The 19,400-nt window shown below is 49.2% G+C and overlaps 1 protein-coding gene across 3 annotated transcripts; it reads left to right on the top strand.

Annotated features, from left to right (window-relative positions):
• Positions 1–5,197: 5,197 nt before the first annotated feature.
• WDR24 (WD repeat domain 24) lies at positions 5,198–19,372 on the top strand. 3 transcript variants are annotated; one of them, XM_037910705.2, is made up of 11 exons: positions 5,198–5,311; positions 7,095–7,258; positions 7,493–8,019; positions 9,199–9,376; positions 10,382–11,057; positions 13,699–13,814; positions 14,123–14,244; positions 15,327–15,431; positions 15,680–16,017; positions 17,705–17,889; positions 18,742–19,372. In XM_037910705.2, the coding sequence occupies exons 3-11, from the start codon at positions 7,539–7,541 to the stop codon at positions 18,908–18,910; spliced, it is 2,370 nt and encodes a 789-aa protein (XP_037766633.1). In that variant the 5' UTR covers positions 5,198–5,311; positions 7,095–7,258; positions 7,493–7,538; the 3' UTR covers positions 18,911–19,372. The 3 variants fall into 3 exon arrangements, with proteins under 3 accessions (XP_037766633.1, XP_037766632.1, XP_037766631.1); XM_037910703.2 differs by having other exon boundaries at positions 5,285–5,425; XM_037910704.2 differs by lacking the exon at positions 7,095–7,258 and having other exon boundaries at positions 5,235–5,311.
• The last annotated feature ends 28 nt before the right edge of the window (positions 19,373–19,400 follow it).

The raw sequence follows: 19,400 nt of genomic DNA, 5'->3' as shown, positions 1-19,400 counted from the left end.
GACTCCCACTCTACCCAGCTACTGTCCAGCGAAACCACAGCCAAGGGAACAGGCTTGGCAGAATCAGCAAGGAAACAAGAGTTTGTTGAGCTTGATTCTAATCTGGCACTGTGAAGAGACAGGAGAGGTGTAAAATAAGTGAGAGGCCTCTGGGCTGCTGATGAAATACCACTACTAATCATTTTTTTCACTTTACCTGGTGAGGTGAGGTGGGGCAAGCCCCGAAGTGCTCTTGCTCCTGGCTCCAAATGTCCGGTGTGTGCTGGGCACAAAGAGCTCCAGGGGCAGTGTCAGCTGGGGACTTTGACTGGGCCAATACACCTGTCAAACTATAACACTGATGTCCTAAAGTGAGGTCAGGAAGGACAGACATCTCCTGTAGACCAAAAGGGCAAAAAAACTCACTTGATCTTGATTTGAAGTATGAATACAGACTGTGAAAGCAGGGCCTCATGATTCTTCTGACTTTTTGTGTTTTAAGCAGGAGGTGTCAGAAAAGTTACCACAGGGATAACTGGCTTGAGATGTCCCAGGCATTCATAGCAACATGATATTTTGAGGATAGGCAGCGACTTCCCTGCTTTCCCCTGGGTGCTCAACCCCCGCTCTGCCCCGGCCCCACCCCACCTCTTCCCACCCCTGCCCCACCCCCATTCCAACTCCTTCCCCAAAGTCCCCACCCCAACTCCGCCCCCTCCCTGCCCGTATTCCAACTCCTTCCCCAAATCCCGGCCCCGCCTCTTCCCCACCTCCTCCCCTGAGTATGCCACGTTCCTGCTCCTCCCCCTCCCTCCCAGAGCGTGCAAACAGCTGTTTGGCAGCGGCCGGGTGGGAAACGCTGGGAGGTAAGCGGAGGAGCAGGAAGCAGCACACTATGGGGGGGAGGAGGAGGAAAAGGAGGAGGGGCGGGGAGAGGGGAGCTTGGCTGCCAATGGGTGCAGAGCACCCACTAACTTTTCCCTGTGGGTGCTCCAGCCCTGGAGCACCCACAGAGTCAGTGCCTATGATTTTGAACCTTCAATGTTGGTTCTTCCGTACACTGTGAAGCAGAATTTACCAACTATTGGATTATTCACCCACCAATAGGGAATGCGAGTTGGGTTTAGACTGCCATGAAACAGGTTAGTTTTAGCCTACTGATGATGTGTCATTGCAATAGTAATCCTGCTTTGTACAAGAGGAACCACAGGTTCAGAAATTTGGTGTCTGTGCTTGGCTGAAGAGCTAATGGGGCAAAGCTGCCATCTGTGAGATTATGACTGAACCCCTCTAAATCAGAATTCCCCCTAAACACAAAGATACAGCAGTAACATGGAGCCTTGGTAAGCCCTGGACAGCCGACCACCCTTTCTGTGGAAGCAGGGCATAGTGCAGAGAGCCATTAGTGTCAGGACTGGAATGTGGACAGAAGGGAACCGCCTCTCACCCATAGTCCACCACATGTTCATGAGGATCCTGGTGCTAAATCATGTGTAGATGACCTGATTATGGGTCAGGGTTTCATGTGCAGCAAAGCAGCTATCTCACTGCATTCTATTGAAAGTCTGAATTTGTCTCTATTAACTAGAGAAAGATAGATTTTAAGTAATTATAAGTGGTAAGGCTGAAAAATCAGAATTAGTTACAAAAGAAATAAAAAGATAAGCACACAAGCTAATTCTTAAATTTTACCAAGCTAAAGGTGTGATGTTGCACTCCATATGCTTTATGGAAATATGCTTATGAATATGACATAACTGGAATATGCTTTATGCTAAATACCCCTTGTAGGGTGTCATTAGAAAGCTTGTAATCTAGTAAGTGCGTTCATCCTATTTGTTTGCATGTATTATTTCTACATCTGGAGTTAGGAGAATAAGATATACACTTGTATCACCGATGTAAACATATTAAGTGGAGGCCATTACGGGTGCTCCAGAAACAATCAGTTGTAAATGGCCTTAGTTACTTGAAAGCCTTCTTGTGTCTGTGTGGGCCAGCCCATGGAGAATGGAGACTAGAGGTCTAGACATGTGACCATGTCACCTGATAATAAAATCCATCTTAAATCGAGTGACAGGTATAGTACCTCCATCATGGACAGTGTCCAAGTCTTTGGCAGTAAATTCAGGAGGAGGGTGTGTTGTTGCACTCCATCCACTGTGACGGGTTTGGTCACAGAGACTCCCCTCGAGACTGTCACTCGATAAACTGGGATACCACTGAGAACAACCCTCCTGCCAGAACTGGCGCCCCTCCACTCCTGTCTTGCTGAGTTAGACACTCCAGTCAGCTCCAGCACAGACCCAGAGGTTGGGCCACGCCTCTCTGCAGTTCACTGAAACTGAGAGTCACTCAGCCCTGGGGCTTCTCAGTTAACAGGGACTTTCCTGGGAGCCTGAACCACAAATTCATCTGTTTTACTCTGTATAAAGCTTATATAGGGTAAATTCGTTAATTGTTCGCCCGCTATATCACTGATAGAGAGATATGCACAGCTGTTTGCTCCTCAGGTATTAATCACTTACTCTGTGTTTATTAATAAACAGAAGTGATTTTATTAAGTATAAAAAGTAGGATTTAAGTGGTTTCAAGTAATAACAGAACAAAGAAAGTCACCAAGCAAAATAAAGCAAAAACACGCAAGTCTAAGCCTAATACATTAAGAAACTGATAACAGGTAATATCTCACCCTCAGAGATGTTCCAATAAGCTTCTTTCACAGATCTAGACTCCTTCCTAGGCCCCAATCCTTTCCCCGGTACAGTCCTTGTTAGTTCCAGCAGACATCTCAGGTGGTAAGCAGGGGTTTTCTCATGACTGGCAGGCCCTTTTGTCCTGCCCCACCCTGTTTTATAGCTTTGGCACAAGGTGGGAATCTTTTGTCTCTCTGGGTCCCCACCCCTCCTTCTAAATGGAAAAGTACCAGATTTAAGATGGATTTCATTATCAAGTGACATGGTCACATGTGACTGTAAGACCCCTAATCTCCATTCCCCATGGGCTGACCCACACAGACACAGGAAAGCTTTCAAGTAAATAAGGCCATTTACAACTGATTGTTTCTGGAGCATCCTTAATGGCCTCCACTTAATATGTTTACATCAGTGATACAAGTTTATATTTTATTCTCCTAACTCCAGATATAGAAATAATACATGCAAACAAATAGGATGAACGCACTTACTAGATTACAAGCTTTCTAATGACACCCTACAAGGAGTATTTAGCGTAAAGCATATTCCAGTTATGTCATATTCATAAGCATATTTCCATAGAGTATATGGAGTGGAACATCACAAAGGGATGTTGGAAACAAACAAACAAAAATGTTTTTTTCTCACCCAAAAGCTTACGGAAGTTCATACTAGCTGGAAAGCCTTCCAGCAAGGACCCCTCCCCCTAGTTCCAAAAGCTTCCTTTGTTCTTTCAAGTATTGTAGTTACTGTAAGCAGACATGAGGGTCAAAGAGATAATTTCTGTGTTGTGAGTTCTCCATTCTTATAACTCCCCCCCCCCTTTTTAAGGATTACCCCCTAGATGGGGTGTAGACAAAACAGTCTCCTGTGTACGTGAGATTCGAACCATCTTTTAGGTGAATTGTAAATTTCTTATATCATAAATATAAAGGGAAGGGTAAACACCTTTAAAATCCCTCCTGGCCAGAGGAAAAACCCTTTCACCTGTAAAGGGTTAAGAAGCTAGGATAACCTCACTGGCACCTGACCACAATGACCAATGAGGAGACAAGATACTTTCAAAGCTGGAGGGGGGAGAAACAAAGGGTCTGGGTCTGTCTGGGTGATGCTTTTGCCGGGGACAGAACAGGAATGGAGTCTTAGAATTTAGTAAGTAATCTAGCTAGATATGCGTTAGATTACGATTTCTTTAAATGGCAGAGAAAATAAGCTGTGCTAAATGGAATGGATATTCCTGTTTTTGTGTCTTTTTGTAACTTAAGGTTTTGCCTAGAGGGATTCTCTATGTTTTGAATATAATTACCCTGTAAGGTATTTACAATCCTGATTTTACAGAGGTGATTCTTTTTTCTTCTATTAAAATTCTTCTTTTAAGAAACTGAAGGTTTTTTTCATTGTTCTTAAGAGCCAAGGTTTTGGGTCTGTGGTCACCTATGCAAATTGGTGAGGATTTTTATCAAACCTTCCCCAGAAAAAAGGGTGTAAGATTTGGGAGGATTTGGGGGGGAAAGATGTTTCCAAACGAACTCTTTCCCAGGAACCGGTGTAAGACGTTTGGTGGTGGCAGCGAAAGTCCAAGGGCAAAGGGTAAAATAGTTTGTACCTTGGGGAAGTTTTAACCTAAGCTGGTAAAAGTAAGCTTAGGAGGTTTTCATGCAGGTCCCCACATCTGTACCCTAACGTTCAGAGCAGGGAAGGAACCTTGACATCTTGCTTACCACTTCTGTGTACGTGCAGTTTGATTCGTCTTGGATATATGTAAATTCTTTATTTACAGTCTCCCTTGCTGGCGAATGGTTGTTTCAGCAGTTAAAAATTTTCTAACACCAATGATCAGTCCTTTGGCATCTCTGAGGAGCTACTCTGGGGGCCTTCCCCAGAATTATAACATATTTCAAAGTAACAAACATAGTAATATCTCCTAGCTTTACACACAGTGCTGTTACACACATTTTAACAGACCAATGATGTTCAGCAGATCATGAGTTTTCAAATGATACCTCACAAGGCATACAATATCATAACCATATAAAAGTGGTGAACAGGGGGTACAGGGTGTCATATGGGGTGCCACAAGTACTCCTTTTCTTTTTATATGGGGTACAGGATCTCACACCCTAACATTAGCAAGGGGAGCCCTACCTTTAGGAAAACTAACTAGGAGAACCCAGTGAGCCTCAGGCCTAAGCCTAGTGCAGGAATCTCTACCCTTAGTAACCCTAATCCTAGCCCAGGGAGCCTTTAGCCTCCCCTAGCCTTTAGTAACCCTAGCTGGGGGACCCAACGGGCACCAAGTGTAACCCTAGTCCTGAAATCACTACCCAAAGTAACCCTGACCCTGGCCGGGGAGCCCGACCTTCAGTAACCCCAGCTGGGGGACCCCAACGAGCCCCTGGCCTAGCCCTAGCCTGGGAATCCCTGTGCTTAGTACCCCTAAATCTAGCCAGGGAGCCCTCCCCTTAGTACCCCTAAGCCCCCCGCTCCCTTCTCCCCTCCACCTCTCCCTCTGCTGGGCTCCGGCCGGGCCTGGGGGCGGGGCGCTACCAGCGGCGGAAGGGCGGAGCGGAGCCCAGCGGCGTTTCCGTGCCGCGGCGGAGGTGGCGGACGGGCCCGAAGTTGTTCTGCTCCGCGCGGTAGGTGCTGAGCTCGGCCCCCTGCCCGGGCCCGCTTCCCCCGTGATCGCTGGGCCTGCTGCCCTTGCCCGAGCCACTCCCGGCCCGGCGGGGGGCTGAGGAGAGGGGGCGGGGGTAAGGAAGGGGGGCCATGGGCTGCCGGGGGAGGAAGAGAGGCCGGGGAGACCGGGGGTGGGGGAAGGAAGAGAGTCCGGGGGGGGGGGGGAAGGAAGAGATTTCGAGGGGACGGGGTGGGGGAGGAAGAGAGGTGGGAGGGACCATGGGTGGGGGTTAAGGTACAGGAGTAGGGGAGAAGGGGGGTAAGGAAGAGAGGTGGGGGAGACCAAGGGCAGGGGGTTGTGGGGAGGACCGAGAGGAGGGGGCCTGAGGGGAGGGGGCAGGGGTAAGGAAGGGGGGCCATGGGCTGCCAGGGAGGAGATGAGGATTAAGAAAGGGATTGGGAGGAGCTGTTCTAAGCAGGGAGACCCAGGCTTCTGGCCCCCTTATAAAGAGCCCCAGTACCCCAAACTGTCCGCTGTTCTGCTAATCAGTAACCCATGGTGGCTCTGCCCTTCTTTGTAGGGAGCAACCAGACCCATGGCTGGAAGGATAGGCAACCAACTGCTTCGTTGTTTTGGCTCCCTCTCAACAGGGGGTTCCAATGTCCAAGGCTGTGGGTGAGGGGTTGTGGTCGCTGTGGTTGGCTGGAGAGCCATTATCTCATTACTTTGCTGTATGGTTTGGGGCACCTTGAGGAACATTAGGGGGCAGAGAGTTGTGTTTGTCACTGCGGTTTAGCAACATGCCAAGACTCCTTCCCATCTCTTGGGAAGATCTCAAAATGGATGAGAGGATTTAAACTCTGGTGAACAGTTATCTATAACACGGTTTCTCAACCCAGGGTGAGGACCCAAAATTGGGTTGCTGGAATGTTTCAGAGGGTCTTGTGGCAGCTCCCATCCCAAAGGGGTGGCTGGGCTCACCTCCCTGCTCCAGGCACTGCAACCTCCGGGGTCCCAGTGCCACTTAAGTGTGTCCAGGTGGCCAAATTTGAGTGAGTGGCACTGCAACCCCATGAGCCAGGTCACAACTCCACTTCCACAAATTTGGTCCCAGTGCTGCAACCCCAGAGTTTGCAATGCCTGGAGCAGAGAGCCAAGCCCAACAGCCCCACAGCACAAGAGCTGCCAGTGTGGGGTGAGTGCTGGGCAGGACCCGACTGAAACCACCCCAGGGCCTCCACCCCCAGACTGTTTACGGGGTCATGACAGGCCATAAACATTTATAAATGGGTCCTGAGTCCAAAATGGTTGAGAACCACTGATCTAAAACCTCAGCTTGGTGATCCTGCTGCCCTGACTTCGTATTGGTGCCAGTGAGAAAGCACGAGAACTGTGTGGGAGGGTGACAAATATGGCTCTAAAATGAGGGATGCTTGTCATTTTCTCAGCAGAGAGGCCTAGGATGGGGGTTTGAACTCTAATTTCACTGCATTAGGTGGCCCCTCCATGGTTGAGGTACGCAGTCTGTATGGAGAGCTTGCCCCATTGCTGCCTGTGTTGTAGTTGTCTGGATAACAAAAACTACCTCCCTCTCTATTGCAGTCACTCTTCAGCACTAAATTCACTATTAAAGCAAAAATGAAATTTTCTCTGGTGCTTGCAACCACTTTGGGCGTTGTGACCTTATGATGAAGTCTGCAGTCTAATCCTGTTATGTTTTGTATTACTGAACAGTTCATTGGCTCACATCTGTCCTCATCACTGCATTTTGCCTTCTGAGGGATTCTTCTCTTGCTTTACAGGCCCATACTGACAGCGAGAGTTGTTCCTGCAAATGGGTTTTTTTCTCAGATATTTGAATTAAGAAGGAAACTGAAATCTCTGAAAGGTTAACATGACTTACTGGAAAGTACGTGCAGGGGGTGACCAAAGAGACACCAGGGCTGAATCTGAGCTACTCTTTTAAGTAAGTGGCTGTGCAGTAGTTTTGTAGTTAAAGACTGATTGATTAATGTGATCAGGGAAAGTGGTATGCAAGTCCGGTTGGAACAGTAGGAAGAGAATCCTAGATGCTGCATAAATCAATTCATTTGCTTTCAAGAAAGTTTTAATGAGGTCTGTAAACAGTTGGTGGAAATGGATTCACCTGTGAGAATGCTGCATGTGGAGCTGTGAGTCTCAAAGCCTTCTCTTTGGGCAGGGCATCCCGTGGTGTCTAAAAAGAGGAAGTCACACAGAGGACAACCATGGAGAAAATGGCCAGGGTTACCACTGCCCTTGGTGGCAACACCATCACTGGACGTACCATGTTCTGTCACCTGGATGCCCCTGCTAATGCCATCAGTGTGTGTCGTGATGCCGCTCAGGTGGTGGTAGCTGGCCGCAACATCTTCAAGATCTATTCAATAGATGAAGATCAGTTTGTGGAGAAGCTAAACTTACGTGTTGGCCGTAAGCCATCCCTGAACTTCAGCTGTGCTGACGTGGTGTGGCATCAGATGGATGAGAACCTGTTGGCCACAGCAGCTACCAATGGTGTGGTTGTGACCTGGAACCTCGGGAAGCCATCCCGTAACAAACAGGACCAGCTGTTCACTGAACATAAGCGGACAGTTAACAAAGTGTGCTTCCATCCCACTGAGGTGTATATGCTCCTCAGTGGCTCCCAGGACGGCTATATGAAATGCTTTGACCTACGCAAGAAAGACTCTGTCAGCACCTTCTCTGGTAAGGGCTCTGGCCATGTCTACATTGCAGAGCCTATGCTGGGATAGGCTGCATAGTGTAGACACAATGTAAGCCGACAGGAGGAGGAGTTCTTCTGATGTAGTAAAGCCATCTTCCCATACAGTGTTAGCTAATGTGTCAGGAGAGTGCGTCTGTCGGCATAGTAGTGTCTCCACTGTGGGTTTTGTCGGCATAGCTATGTTGCTAGGGCTGTGGTTTTTTCACACTCCTAACCAACATAGCTATGCTAGTATAAGTTTTAAGTTTAGATCAAGCCCCAATCTTGGGCCCACTTGGCCAGTGTTCTGTGCATTAGGATGCTTATAGCATATGCTGCAGGCTGGAGTTGTCAATTATCACCTTAAATAAGAGGAAAATACCAGATAATCCCCTATGTTCCAGGCCTTTGTCCCTCTCATCTTTTTGTGCTTCATTGTGGTAAAGATTTACCCCTTCTGGGGCAATGATGATCCAAGCAAGGGATTGAGGGACAGAGTCCCTGCTGGTGGGACTTCTAGTCCATAGCGGCCAGTGATGTAAGCCTATGTCATTATCATCTGGGATCTCAGGCTCATGACATGCAGCTTTTTGGTCTGATTTGAAAATGGCGTGTAGCCGATGTCTAGAGCTGCATTATCTGTGTCAGTTGTTAGGGTGGTGGTAGAGCTGTTGGGGGAGGGTGGATCTGCTTCCCATTATCCCTAAATCATACCCTCTTCCCACCCACATCCCAACGCAGTTGCCCATATCTGGTACCTTGAAGTCTGGTACCTTAGGAAAGCAGCGATTTTGATGACACAGTTACTGCCTGGGTAAGGGAGATGCACAGGGATTTGGAGAGAGACTAGGACAAAAAAAAAGTATGTTGGACAGGTGCTGGATTGACAGCTCTGAAGTTCTCTATTTATGGACTATGTAGGGCAGAGGCAGTGCCAGCTTTGCAAGGGAAACTGTTCTGAACCAGGGTGGCCACTGGTTTCCTTTGGAGCATTAGTAGAGGTGATTTCTGCTTTTCCTACACCTAGGGTGCACTGAGCTGAGTCCAGGAGTGAATCAGGCTGGCCTGCCATTGCAGCTTATTGTAGACCCTGTCTAGCAAACATGAGCGTTAATACTACCAGGGGGAATGACTTTGCTGGGACCCTGTCGGATCTGGTCTACGTTCCTATTGTCCCTCAGGCCAGTCGGAAAGTGTGCGCGATGTGCAGTTTAGCATCCGTGATTACTTCACCTTTGCTGCAACCTTTGAGAATGGGAACGTGCAGCTGTGGGACATCCGCCGGCCAGACCGCTACGAGAGGATGTTCACAGCTCACAATGGGCCTGTCTTCTGCTGTGACTGGCATCTAGAGGACAGGTATGTGCTAACTGACCGCCCTGGTTGAGCCCCGCTCTGCCCATGGCAATCACTCTGTCTTGTCAAAAAATTCCTAAAGGTGATGCCTTCATACAGTGGTTCTATGAAAACTGTGTGGTGGGGTGCTGAGAACTTGATGGTTACACAGCTCTCTCCTGAATATCGGAAGGAGTAGCGTGGCTTATAAAACAAGTCACTCTTGCTGTTCTGTGGGATAGCCAGCAGTAACTAGTAAACCAGAAGTGAGCTGCTGGAACTGGGCAATATCAGGTATGTCCATCGTGTTTCACCAACTTGATCAGCTCAGGGATTGAGAGAGCTGCTTTAAAACACAGCTTGCTTGTGTCTTAGGCACATTTGCCATCAGGTATCAACTGAGATTCACAGGGAGGAAACGTCAGATTTCCCAGTAAATAATTAATTTATACTGAAAAATGTTGCATGCAACTCCTGGACCCTGTACAGCCTCCTAGAACTCCTTGTCCATCTCACGCTGGGGAGCTATCTTCACAAGCTGAGAGAAGCACAAAGTACCTAAAATTAGCCTTTCTGTCCTCTGCTTTCATCTGTGGGAGGAGGAGGGGGCTGGAAGCCCCTCTCATTTTCACTGAGTGAAATGGAAAGGACAGTTTGCCTTAAATCAGGGGAACCAAATTTTCTCAACCAGGGGCTGGAGGGCCACACCTAATCTGAATAAAATGGAAGATATTGCATCCTCCCTTTTGTTTAATATGCAGGTGTAGTCTGTGGGAACTACAGGTCCCAGCATGCGCAGTTCCCTTTTGATACCTGCACACCGGGACCTGTAGTTTTGGTGAGCTATGCCTCCATGCTAAAAGAGAGGGTGCCCAAGGCCTGTGCTTGTTTAGTGCCATGTGGCTGGCAGGCAGCACTCTGACCACCTTTGGCTTAAAAGGCTTGCATAAAAAGCCAATAATCCAAGATCAACTTCCAGGACATTTCTCCAGTTAATGTTTCTGCTTGTTCCTTTCTCCCTGCTGCCAGGGGCTGGCTGGCGACAGGAGGCCGAGATAAGATGGTGAAGGTCTGGGACATGAACACCAACAGGGCCAAAGAGATCTACTGCGTGCAAACCATAGCCTCTGTGGCGAGGGTCAAGTGGCGGCCTGAGTGCAAGTACCACATCGCCACCTGCTCCATGATGGTGGACCACAACATCTACGTGTGGGATGTGCGGCGCCCCTTCATCCCGTCTGCCATGTTCGAAGAGCACAAGGACGTCACCACGGGTATTGTGTGGCGCCACCTGCACGATCCCTACTTCCTCCTCTCGGGCTCCAAGGACAGCACACTTTACCAGCACATCTTCAAGGACGCCAGCCAGCCCATTGACAGGGCCAACCCTGAGGGTCTGTGCTACAGCCTCTTTGGGGACCTGGCCTTTGCAGCCAAAGAAAGCCTGATCTCCTCCGACTCCAACCGCAAGCCCTACATCGGTGACAGGCGGCATCCCATCTTCTTCAAGCGCAAGCTGGACCCCACGGAGCAGTTCGAGTACATCTCTTCTTCCAGTGCCCTGAGTGTCTTTGAGACAGACCTGGAGAGCGGCAGCATGGATTGGTTTGTGAGAACAGCCAAGCAGTATGCGCTGGCGGGGAGGCCCCTGGCAGAGCTGTGTGACCACAACGCCAAGGTAGCCAAAGAGCTCGACCGCGACCAGGTACATGCAACCCTCTAACAGCCTGTGGAAAGGGAGAGGCAGGCTCTGCTTTTTATTAGCTGAGCCTACAAGCCAAAGTGGCTGGCATAGGAAGATTTGATCGTATGTATAGCCAGATACCATAGACACAAACTGTGGAGACAGGTCGTGCGGGCTGCAGAGAATGTCTGGTTGTCTGATGCCCTCTAATGGGAACAGCTGTGCATAGTGTAAATTTACATACATTTATTGCATCTCCGCTCTCTTAGCATAATACAGTAAACAGTGATTTCCGAGCTATATCTGGCTGCTAATGTTTGATTTGACAAGGTGTCTCATGAAATCTCATTGGCCAGATTAATGCAGATTGGTTTGGATTGGAGTCCTGTCAGAAGGACTGTGCATGCTCCCTGATGGACAGCAAACAGGGAGCAATGGCAAACCACAGAGCACTGAGATGGGGAGAGCAGAGGTGGAGTGCTGCAGGCCTCTGTGTCAGCTCTGTCCTTATTTACTATCTTTGCTCTGGAACAGAGAGTAACCTGCACTTTCATGAAATTTGTAGGTGATGCTAAACTGGGAAGAGTTGTGAGGACAGGAAAATGATGCTAAATTGGATTTAGGTCAGAAATGTAGGGAGAAAACAATACAGTGACCTCCCCGTTGGGCAAATGGTGGTGGGGGCAGGGGGTGAAGAATGATCCTCCCCATACAGATTCAGTGAGGGTGGAGGGGAACCTAACAAAATGCAGAAAAGGTGTTAGATGGGCTACAACACCATCAGATCCTCAAAACTGATCCCTGCTCCAGAGGAAGGGGGAAAGGTCTCTTTTTGATATGCTAGACCTAGTGAGTCTAGTACGATTCAATATTTTCATTAATGACTTGGAGGATGGAATGGAGAGCATGCGTATAAAATTTACAGATGATACCAGGCCGGGAGGTGTTGCAAGCACTTTGGAAGACAGGATTAGAATTCAAAATGACCTAGATAAGAGAATTGGTCTGAAATTAGCAAGATGAAATTCAATAAAAGCAAGTGCAAGATAAATCACATGCACAAATATAGAAGGGGAACAACTGGTTAGGCAGCAGTAATGCAGAAAAAGATCTGGGAGTTACAGTGGATCACAAATTGAATATGAGCCAACAATATTTTGTGAAAAATGTAAATACTATTCTGGAATGTATTAACAGGAGTATCATATGCAACACATGGAGGTATTTGTCCTGCTCTATTCCACACTCATGAGGCCTTAGCTGGAGTACTGTGTCCAGTTTTGAGCACCATACTTTGAGAAAGTTTTGGGCAAATTGAGAGTCCAGTCCAGAGGAAAACAACAAAAATGATGAATGGTTCACAAAACCTGACCCAGGAGGAAAGGTTAAAAAGCTGGGTGTGTTTAGAGTCTTGAGAAAAGACTGAGGGGGGACCTGATAACAATCTTCAAATATGTTAACGGCTGTTACAAAGAGACCAGTAAACAGCTGTTATCCATGTCCACTCAAGGCAGAACAAGAAATAATGGGCTTAATCTGCAGTAAGGGAGATTTAGGTTCGATATTCAAAGGGTTTTTCCTAAGGATAGCTAAGTACTGGAATAGGTTACCAAGGGAGCTTGTGGAATCCCTATCATTGGAAGTTTTTAAGATCAGGTTGGACAGACACCTGTCAGGGATGATCTAGGTTTACATGGTCCTGTCTCTCAGTGCAGGGGGCTGGACTAGCTGACTTCTTGAGCCCTACGTTTCTATGAATCAGTGTTCTAGATTCAGAAGTTGGTTTAAAGCCCTGAGTATGGAAGCAGTGTTAGTGCTGGGAAGTGACTTGGAAATGTAGGTTGCCCGAGGGTTAAGCTCTTTCTGTTGTTTCTCTTTTCCTTTCTTTCCTCAAGAGTTGTTGCTGTGAGATGAGATGTGCTCCTCTCCCTGCTAAGGCCACGGGCAGAAATGCACTGTTGTCAGCGTGCACCTAACCCCTACTAGTTGTGGGCTGACCTCTGTCCTGTAGTCAGAGCTGTTCTGTCTTTTCTCCTCTCCCTTTGTCTCTGTCACATCTACTTCCCCTTTAGATGTCTCTCTCCTGCCGTCCCCTCTACTGCAGAGTGCCCCTTGTTGCAGTGGGTCTTACCTTGCTCCTGCACAGGAGGACACCAGGAGGAGCAGAATGAAACAGATAAGGAGCAGAGTTAGTATTGTCTGGACTGGGCACAAATTCACTCATGTGCAAGGAGATTTTAAAATAGCGTAGAGCCCAACCAAGCACTGTTTGTGACAAGAAACTAACCCAAAGTAGAGCCCAGATCCCAGCACCCTATGGATGTTCAGATCCAGGGCCAGACTTGACCTTGTTCCTCCCCGCGTAGCTCTGCCAGTGTACCTGCACTTCTGGTGTTGTCCTGGGTTGCTGCCAGTTCTGTTACCTGAGAGGGCAGGAAAGATCTAGGGAACGTTGCAAGGTGGATAGAAACTCTACATTGCAGCAGGTCCCCTCCCCACAGACACCACTGGTAAGGGACAATGCATGTCCTGCCCCATGCTTTCAGCTTGGGCCCTGAACTATGCTCCAGAAACCAACTTTCTGATGATGTTGCTTTGGTTGACAGACAGTGGTAACAATCTAACCCTTCCCTTCCTCCCTTCTCTCTCTCCCTGGGGGCAGGTTGCCCAGACGTGGACGATGCTCCGAATTATTTACTCCAGCCCTGGCACTGTGCCCTCTGCTAACCTGAACCACAGCCTGGGGAAGGGCAGTACCTCCCTCCCACTCATGAACAGGTGAGCAGTCTAATCACTGCATCCCCTGACATGGCCCTGTTAGGGGGAAGTGGATGGGGAGGCCCGCACCGGCATACTGGGGATATGTGGGAACTTCACGGGCTGATAGGAAAGGGGGAACCACTCTAGAGATGGCTACTTAAACCAAGTTAGAGTCACTGTGGAGGAGCTGGTTACTTCCCACTGATCTAAGTCAGATGGGCCAGCTCCTTCATTCCCATCAGTTGAAAGCAGAGCGGCAGCTGCTGCTGCGGCCTCTTTCAGTGTGAGAAAGAAACGGGCTAATGTGGGCTTGGCTTCCTTCCCAGCTTTAACCTGAAGGACATACCATCAGGGATAGGCAGTGAGTCCAGACTGGAGCGCAGCAAAGGAGAGAGCCGGTCCGAAAACATCCTCATGGATTCTTCCTCCACCTTAATCAACAACGATGGTAACGTTTCAACAGCTGGGCCAACGGAGCGTGCCAGTGGCTGGCTCAATAATAGGAGTCCAAAGTGCTCACTGTTTGGAGTGCAATCCAGACAGTGGGGGGTTAAGTCACCGCCTGCCTGTAACCCTGGATGCCTCAAATGCTTTGCTACTGTAACTCTCTGCTTGGGACATTCACAGTCAGCAACAAGCATGACCCCGGCAGCCTGCCAGCAACACACCAGTCACGCTCCATGGTCTTTAGCAGCCTTGGTTACTACTCGCAGGGTGACCCCGGCACACTCCCAGTCATCTTCCCTGCTCCTAGCAAAGTGCTGGCCCACAGCTACCCTTAACTATACCAGTGTTTCTCCGCTCTCAGGTACTGCTCTGGTCCTTTTGAACCCAACTGCCAGCCAGCAATTATCAGACACTCTTTTTGTCTTGATTATTGTTAGCAGGTGACACAACCTCTCACTGGTCTGCATTGCACCGTGACGCCATAGGATGCGGTTCTAGTTCCAGTTAGCGTCCCCCCTCCCGGAGAACTCTGTCCCAGCAAGACCAGCCAAATCATGATTGCAGAACCTCAGGCATTTTGATCAGTGAACGTGCAAATTGTCTACAGATCATTGGCCCAAGTCTCTTGAGGCTGGAGCCCGTCTCTTGGGATGGGATAGTGGTAAGAGCATAGAACTGGGAGGCAGGACTGCTGGGGTCTTGCCCCAGCCCTGTCACTGTGACATGCTGTGTGACCCTTGACATACCATTTTCCACACCTCTGTGTCTCAGTTTCCCCATCTGTGGAAGGGACAATGCTGCTGCCCTCCCTCTACAAAGCGCTTTGAGGTCATTGCATAGAGGATGCTTTACCCATGCAGAGCACTGTGCCTGTGTGACCCACCCCCAGCTCCAGCCCCTAGGTCAGTTTGCTGAGGGTGAGAGTAGAGGTCATGCCGAGTTGGCAGCTGGGTTGTGGGTTTGTAAACAGCCTGCATTTTCCGCCAGAGCGGCACAGGGAAAGTCTGACAAGCTCTGCTGCTGTAGGGATACCCTGACTTGTCTTCTCTCTCTGCTCTTCCTCCCCTTTCCATGCTCATCCAGAGAATGAGGAGACAGAGGGCAGTGACGTCCCTGCAGACTATCTCCTGGGGGATGTGGAGGGGGATGAGGATGAGCTGTACATGATGGACCATGAGAATCCCCATGGTGAGTTCTTTGTTCTGTGAGTGCACATGACTGCAATGCAGCTGGATATCAGCAGGAGGTGCTTGTATGTACTCACTGCACTGGAGAGGATGCCAGATCCCTCCTTGACCCCTTTCTCTGGTGGTGGTGTTGCTGTGTCTGTCCCAGGATATTAAAGAACAAGGTGAGTGATATTACCACACCCACCTTGTGTCTCCTTTATCTGTGGCACTAACCCTGCTCACTGAAGAGGGCTTGTCTCTTTGCAGCCGAAGAACAGGAATACATCCTCCCCCAGGAAGCCTTTCCCCTGCGCCATGAAATAGTGGACAACCCCTCGGCCCTGGACCACCTGCAGGACAAGGCAGACTCTCCTCACGTCAGTGGCAACGAGGCCGAGACTGTGTCCCTGACGCCTGTGGAGTCCTTCTCCCTCATCTCGATCTCTCACTCGCTCTACGAGAACCGCCTGCCACCCGACTTTTTCAACCCCATCGTCCGGGACATGCTCCTCTTCTACGCCGAGCAGGGGGATGTACAGATGGCGGTGTCCGTGCTCATCGTGCTGGGCGACCGGATCAGGAAAGAGATCGATGAGCAAACCCAGGTATAGCGCTGTAGGGAGGAGGCACTTCCCGGAGAGAGGCTTCTTCAGCAAAGCTGCTGCATACCCTCTCCCAGCAAACAGGGTTTGGAGACTCTCATAATAATCCCTTGTATTTCATCCAGAAGACCCCAGAGTGCTTTGCACACTCTCCCTGTAAAATACAAGAACCTCTTATCTATTAGCGAAATGCAGCCACCTCTGGGGTAGGGAACGTGGTTAACAGTGCACAGCGAAGTCCCACAACAGTGAAAGCAAATGCTGTATCCAGTTGAAACGGTAGATGTAATTCTCTGGAGTGGAGCTGGCCCAATCACTGGGGCTAACAACCCACTTCTGCAGAAAGTGCCAGGGTGTCTAATGTCTCAGTACTGCCTCTGGTCTGAAAGGCAGTCTCACTAGGAGCACAGTACCTGCTTCCTGGCACCCTGGCTTAGCACCAACTTGAAGGGAGGATAGACACCTGCAGCATCACCAGCACCATGAGGTTTTCCTTGGAGACTCTTCTCCCTTCTGAGCACTGGCCCGTTTGCCTTACAAGACATAAGGGAGCAGCATGGCTGCAGGCATGTGTCCTTGCTCCAGACTAGCTTGGTATATTTATTTGGGCTTGTGAAAACACAGCTCTCCAGAGCTCTAAGTGCAGAACAGTTTGCCTGTACCAGGGCATACAAATAGCTGCAGTTGACTCATTGTCAGTGCTCAGATCTTCTCCTTTCATCCAGTTGTCCCCCATGGAGAGCCCTGGGCAGACTTTGCATTGAGCAAACTCAGGCTCTGCTGGACTGGTGGGGGGAAATCCCAGAGTCAAGGGCTGTCCACAGACAACAGCCAGATGTATCTATTGGCTCTCAGCTGTAATGCCCCAGCTAATCTCGAGTTGGAGAGAATGTGGCCCTATGATGCCTTTACAGATCAAACCCAACACCTTGAATGGTATCTGGAAGCCGGTGCTGATTTTGGCACACTGTCGGATGCTAAACAGACAGGCCCCAGCCAAAGTGAGAGCCTCAGGTGTAGCCTGCATTGGAGCACATTTCAGTAACTCAGTCTGGAAGTGACAAAGTCATGGACAGCTGTAAGGAAGCCCACATCAAGCATGAAGCTCCAAGCACAGATTGGGGAAGGCATTCCTGATACACTAACTGAAAGAGAGGTTGGTGGGTGTTGGTCGAGGGCCTAGTCTGGTAACCTGTTCCCACACAGCTTGGGAGCACTGTGCTGGAGAATTGTCACAGACTATATAGTAAGACCAAGCCACTCTAAATGAATAAGAAATAACGTTTCCAGCTGGAAAGGTACCACTGAGCAAGGAGTCCAGTTAGGCCATCGGTCTTACGGACTGTGAGTTAAGAATTTCTTGGGAGCAGAGTGAATCATGCTTTTGGCTTTAGTTTCTCTCTCTGACAATGCAAAGGCAGAAAGCTGCAGAGATCAGATCTCCTTTGGCGTGTTACCATCCCAGCTAACTGTGTGTACTGTAGAATAACCAATGCATGAAGTAGCTAGATAGTATACCCTTCTGCACCCCTCCTTGTTTGGTCTAACATTTGATAGCCCCTTCTAAAGGTGATTTAACCTGAGGCTGGAGTCACAGGGAGGGGGTTTGGGTTCAGTAACTTTGCCCACAGACCCTAATGTGAACCAAGGCTAACTTAGGTGTTTGCCCCCCCACCCCGCCCCGCCCCAGGAGCACTGGTACACTTCCTATATCGACCTGCTGCAGCGCTTCCAGCTCTGGAATATCTCCAATGAGGTGATCAAACTGAGCACGTGCAGAGCCATCAACTGTCTCAACCAGGCCTCCACCACCCTGCACATCAACTGCAGCAACTGCAAGCGGCCGATGAGCAACAAGGGCTGGATCTGCGACAGGTGAGATGCTTTAGGGTGGAGGGGGAGTGGGGTGGGCAGGGCACCTTCATTTTGCAAGGGTTTGTCTGGAGGTAGCTTATGCATTATCTTGATGTGATGTAATCTCCTACCCAGTTCAGTTTCCATTATTATTTGTACTTCAGTAGTACCTAGAGGCCCCCATGGAGCTCACCCTATTGTGCATACACCCACAAAGAGAGGTCCTGCCCTGAAGAGCTTACTCTAAATACACCAGACACAAGGTGGCGGGAAAACAGAGGCAGAGAGAGGTGAAGTGACTTGCCCAAGGTTACACAGCTGGGCAATGGCAGCACTGGGAATGAAACCCACGTCCCTCTCAGAGCATTGTCCTAACCACTGAACCACACTGCAGCAGAGAAACACAATCTGCTGTTGCGGAGGTCCCTTGTGATCACTAATGATCTGTGCTGCTTCTGAATGGTAAACAGTTTCCCATGCATGTTCCCAGCCTGACCTGGGTTAAAGCTTCCTCCCCAAGGTTCTGTTGCTTCTTTATAAGCTGTTCGATTTGTAGTTGATTTCATTGCTGTGAAGCATCCAGTGTCGGGCCCCAATATTATGTTTTTCCTGCTCTCTTGGGTTTCTAGTTTATAAACTCCCTGCCGTGTGCCAGCAAGGGCTCAAGATGATACTGAAGGAGTTACAGTTTTGAGGTGTGGGCAGGGATTGACTGAGCTCACGCCCTGAGGAGTCTGCATTGATTGGAGGGGTTTCTTGATCCAGCTGGGAGCTGAGTGGTACATGCCACAGTTTCACTGCCTGAGCTGGCCACTCACCCCAGGGTGCTTTCTTTGCAGCTGATTCAAGTGTAATCTTCTCTCTCTGGGCCAGGTGTCGGCAGTGTGCCAGCATGTGTGCTGTGTGCCACCATGTGGTGAAGGGCCTGTTTGTGTGGTGCCAGGGCTGCAGTCACGGTGGCCACCTGCAGCACATCATGAAATGGCTAGAGACCAGTTCACACTGTCCAGCGGGCTGTGGCCACCTCTGCGAATACACCTGAACTGAAAGGAACCAACCCTCAGCTGATGAGAGGTGGGATTCAGTCCCTGACCTGAATGGAACCAACAGGAGACTGATCGCTGGAGCCTCTGCTTGGGTGGAGGTTTTGGAGTTACAGCCACTTGCCAGGAGAGGCTGTCTTGGATTTTACAGAGGCGGCACCCCTTGCAGGATGCTATCCTTGAACAGGATTGAGAGTGAGGCTGACTTTGTATAGGGAAGGTTCCTCCACAATGCTTGAAATACAGTAAAGCCTGCAACATCCAAGAGCCTTCCTGGACAGCTTTTCCTAGTCATTGTCTTCTATTTATTTTTTGACTGGAGTGTAAATAATTTTGTATTAAAGGTACCGGAATATTGTGTAAACATAGTTCTTTATAAACCAATCTAATGAGCAAGAAAGTCTGAGCCGGACTCTGAGCTACAACTTGACTTTTATACTGAATAAAAAAAGAACAAAGTAGCCTCAGTGAGTCATTTGTTTGTATGCA

The sequence above is a fragment of the Chelonia mydas genome, chromosome 10 (assembly GCF_015237465.2).
Source record: "Chelonia mydas isolate rCheMyd1 chromosome 10, rCheMyd1.pri.v2, whole genome shotgun sequence".
In the NCBI taxonomy this organism is placed as follows: Eukaryota; Metazoa; Chordata; order Testudines; family Cheloniidae; genus Chelonia; species Chelonia mydas.
Note: the sequence above shows the minus strand (reverse complement) of the source record. Positions and strands in the feature narration are given on the sequence as shown.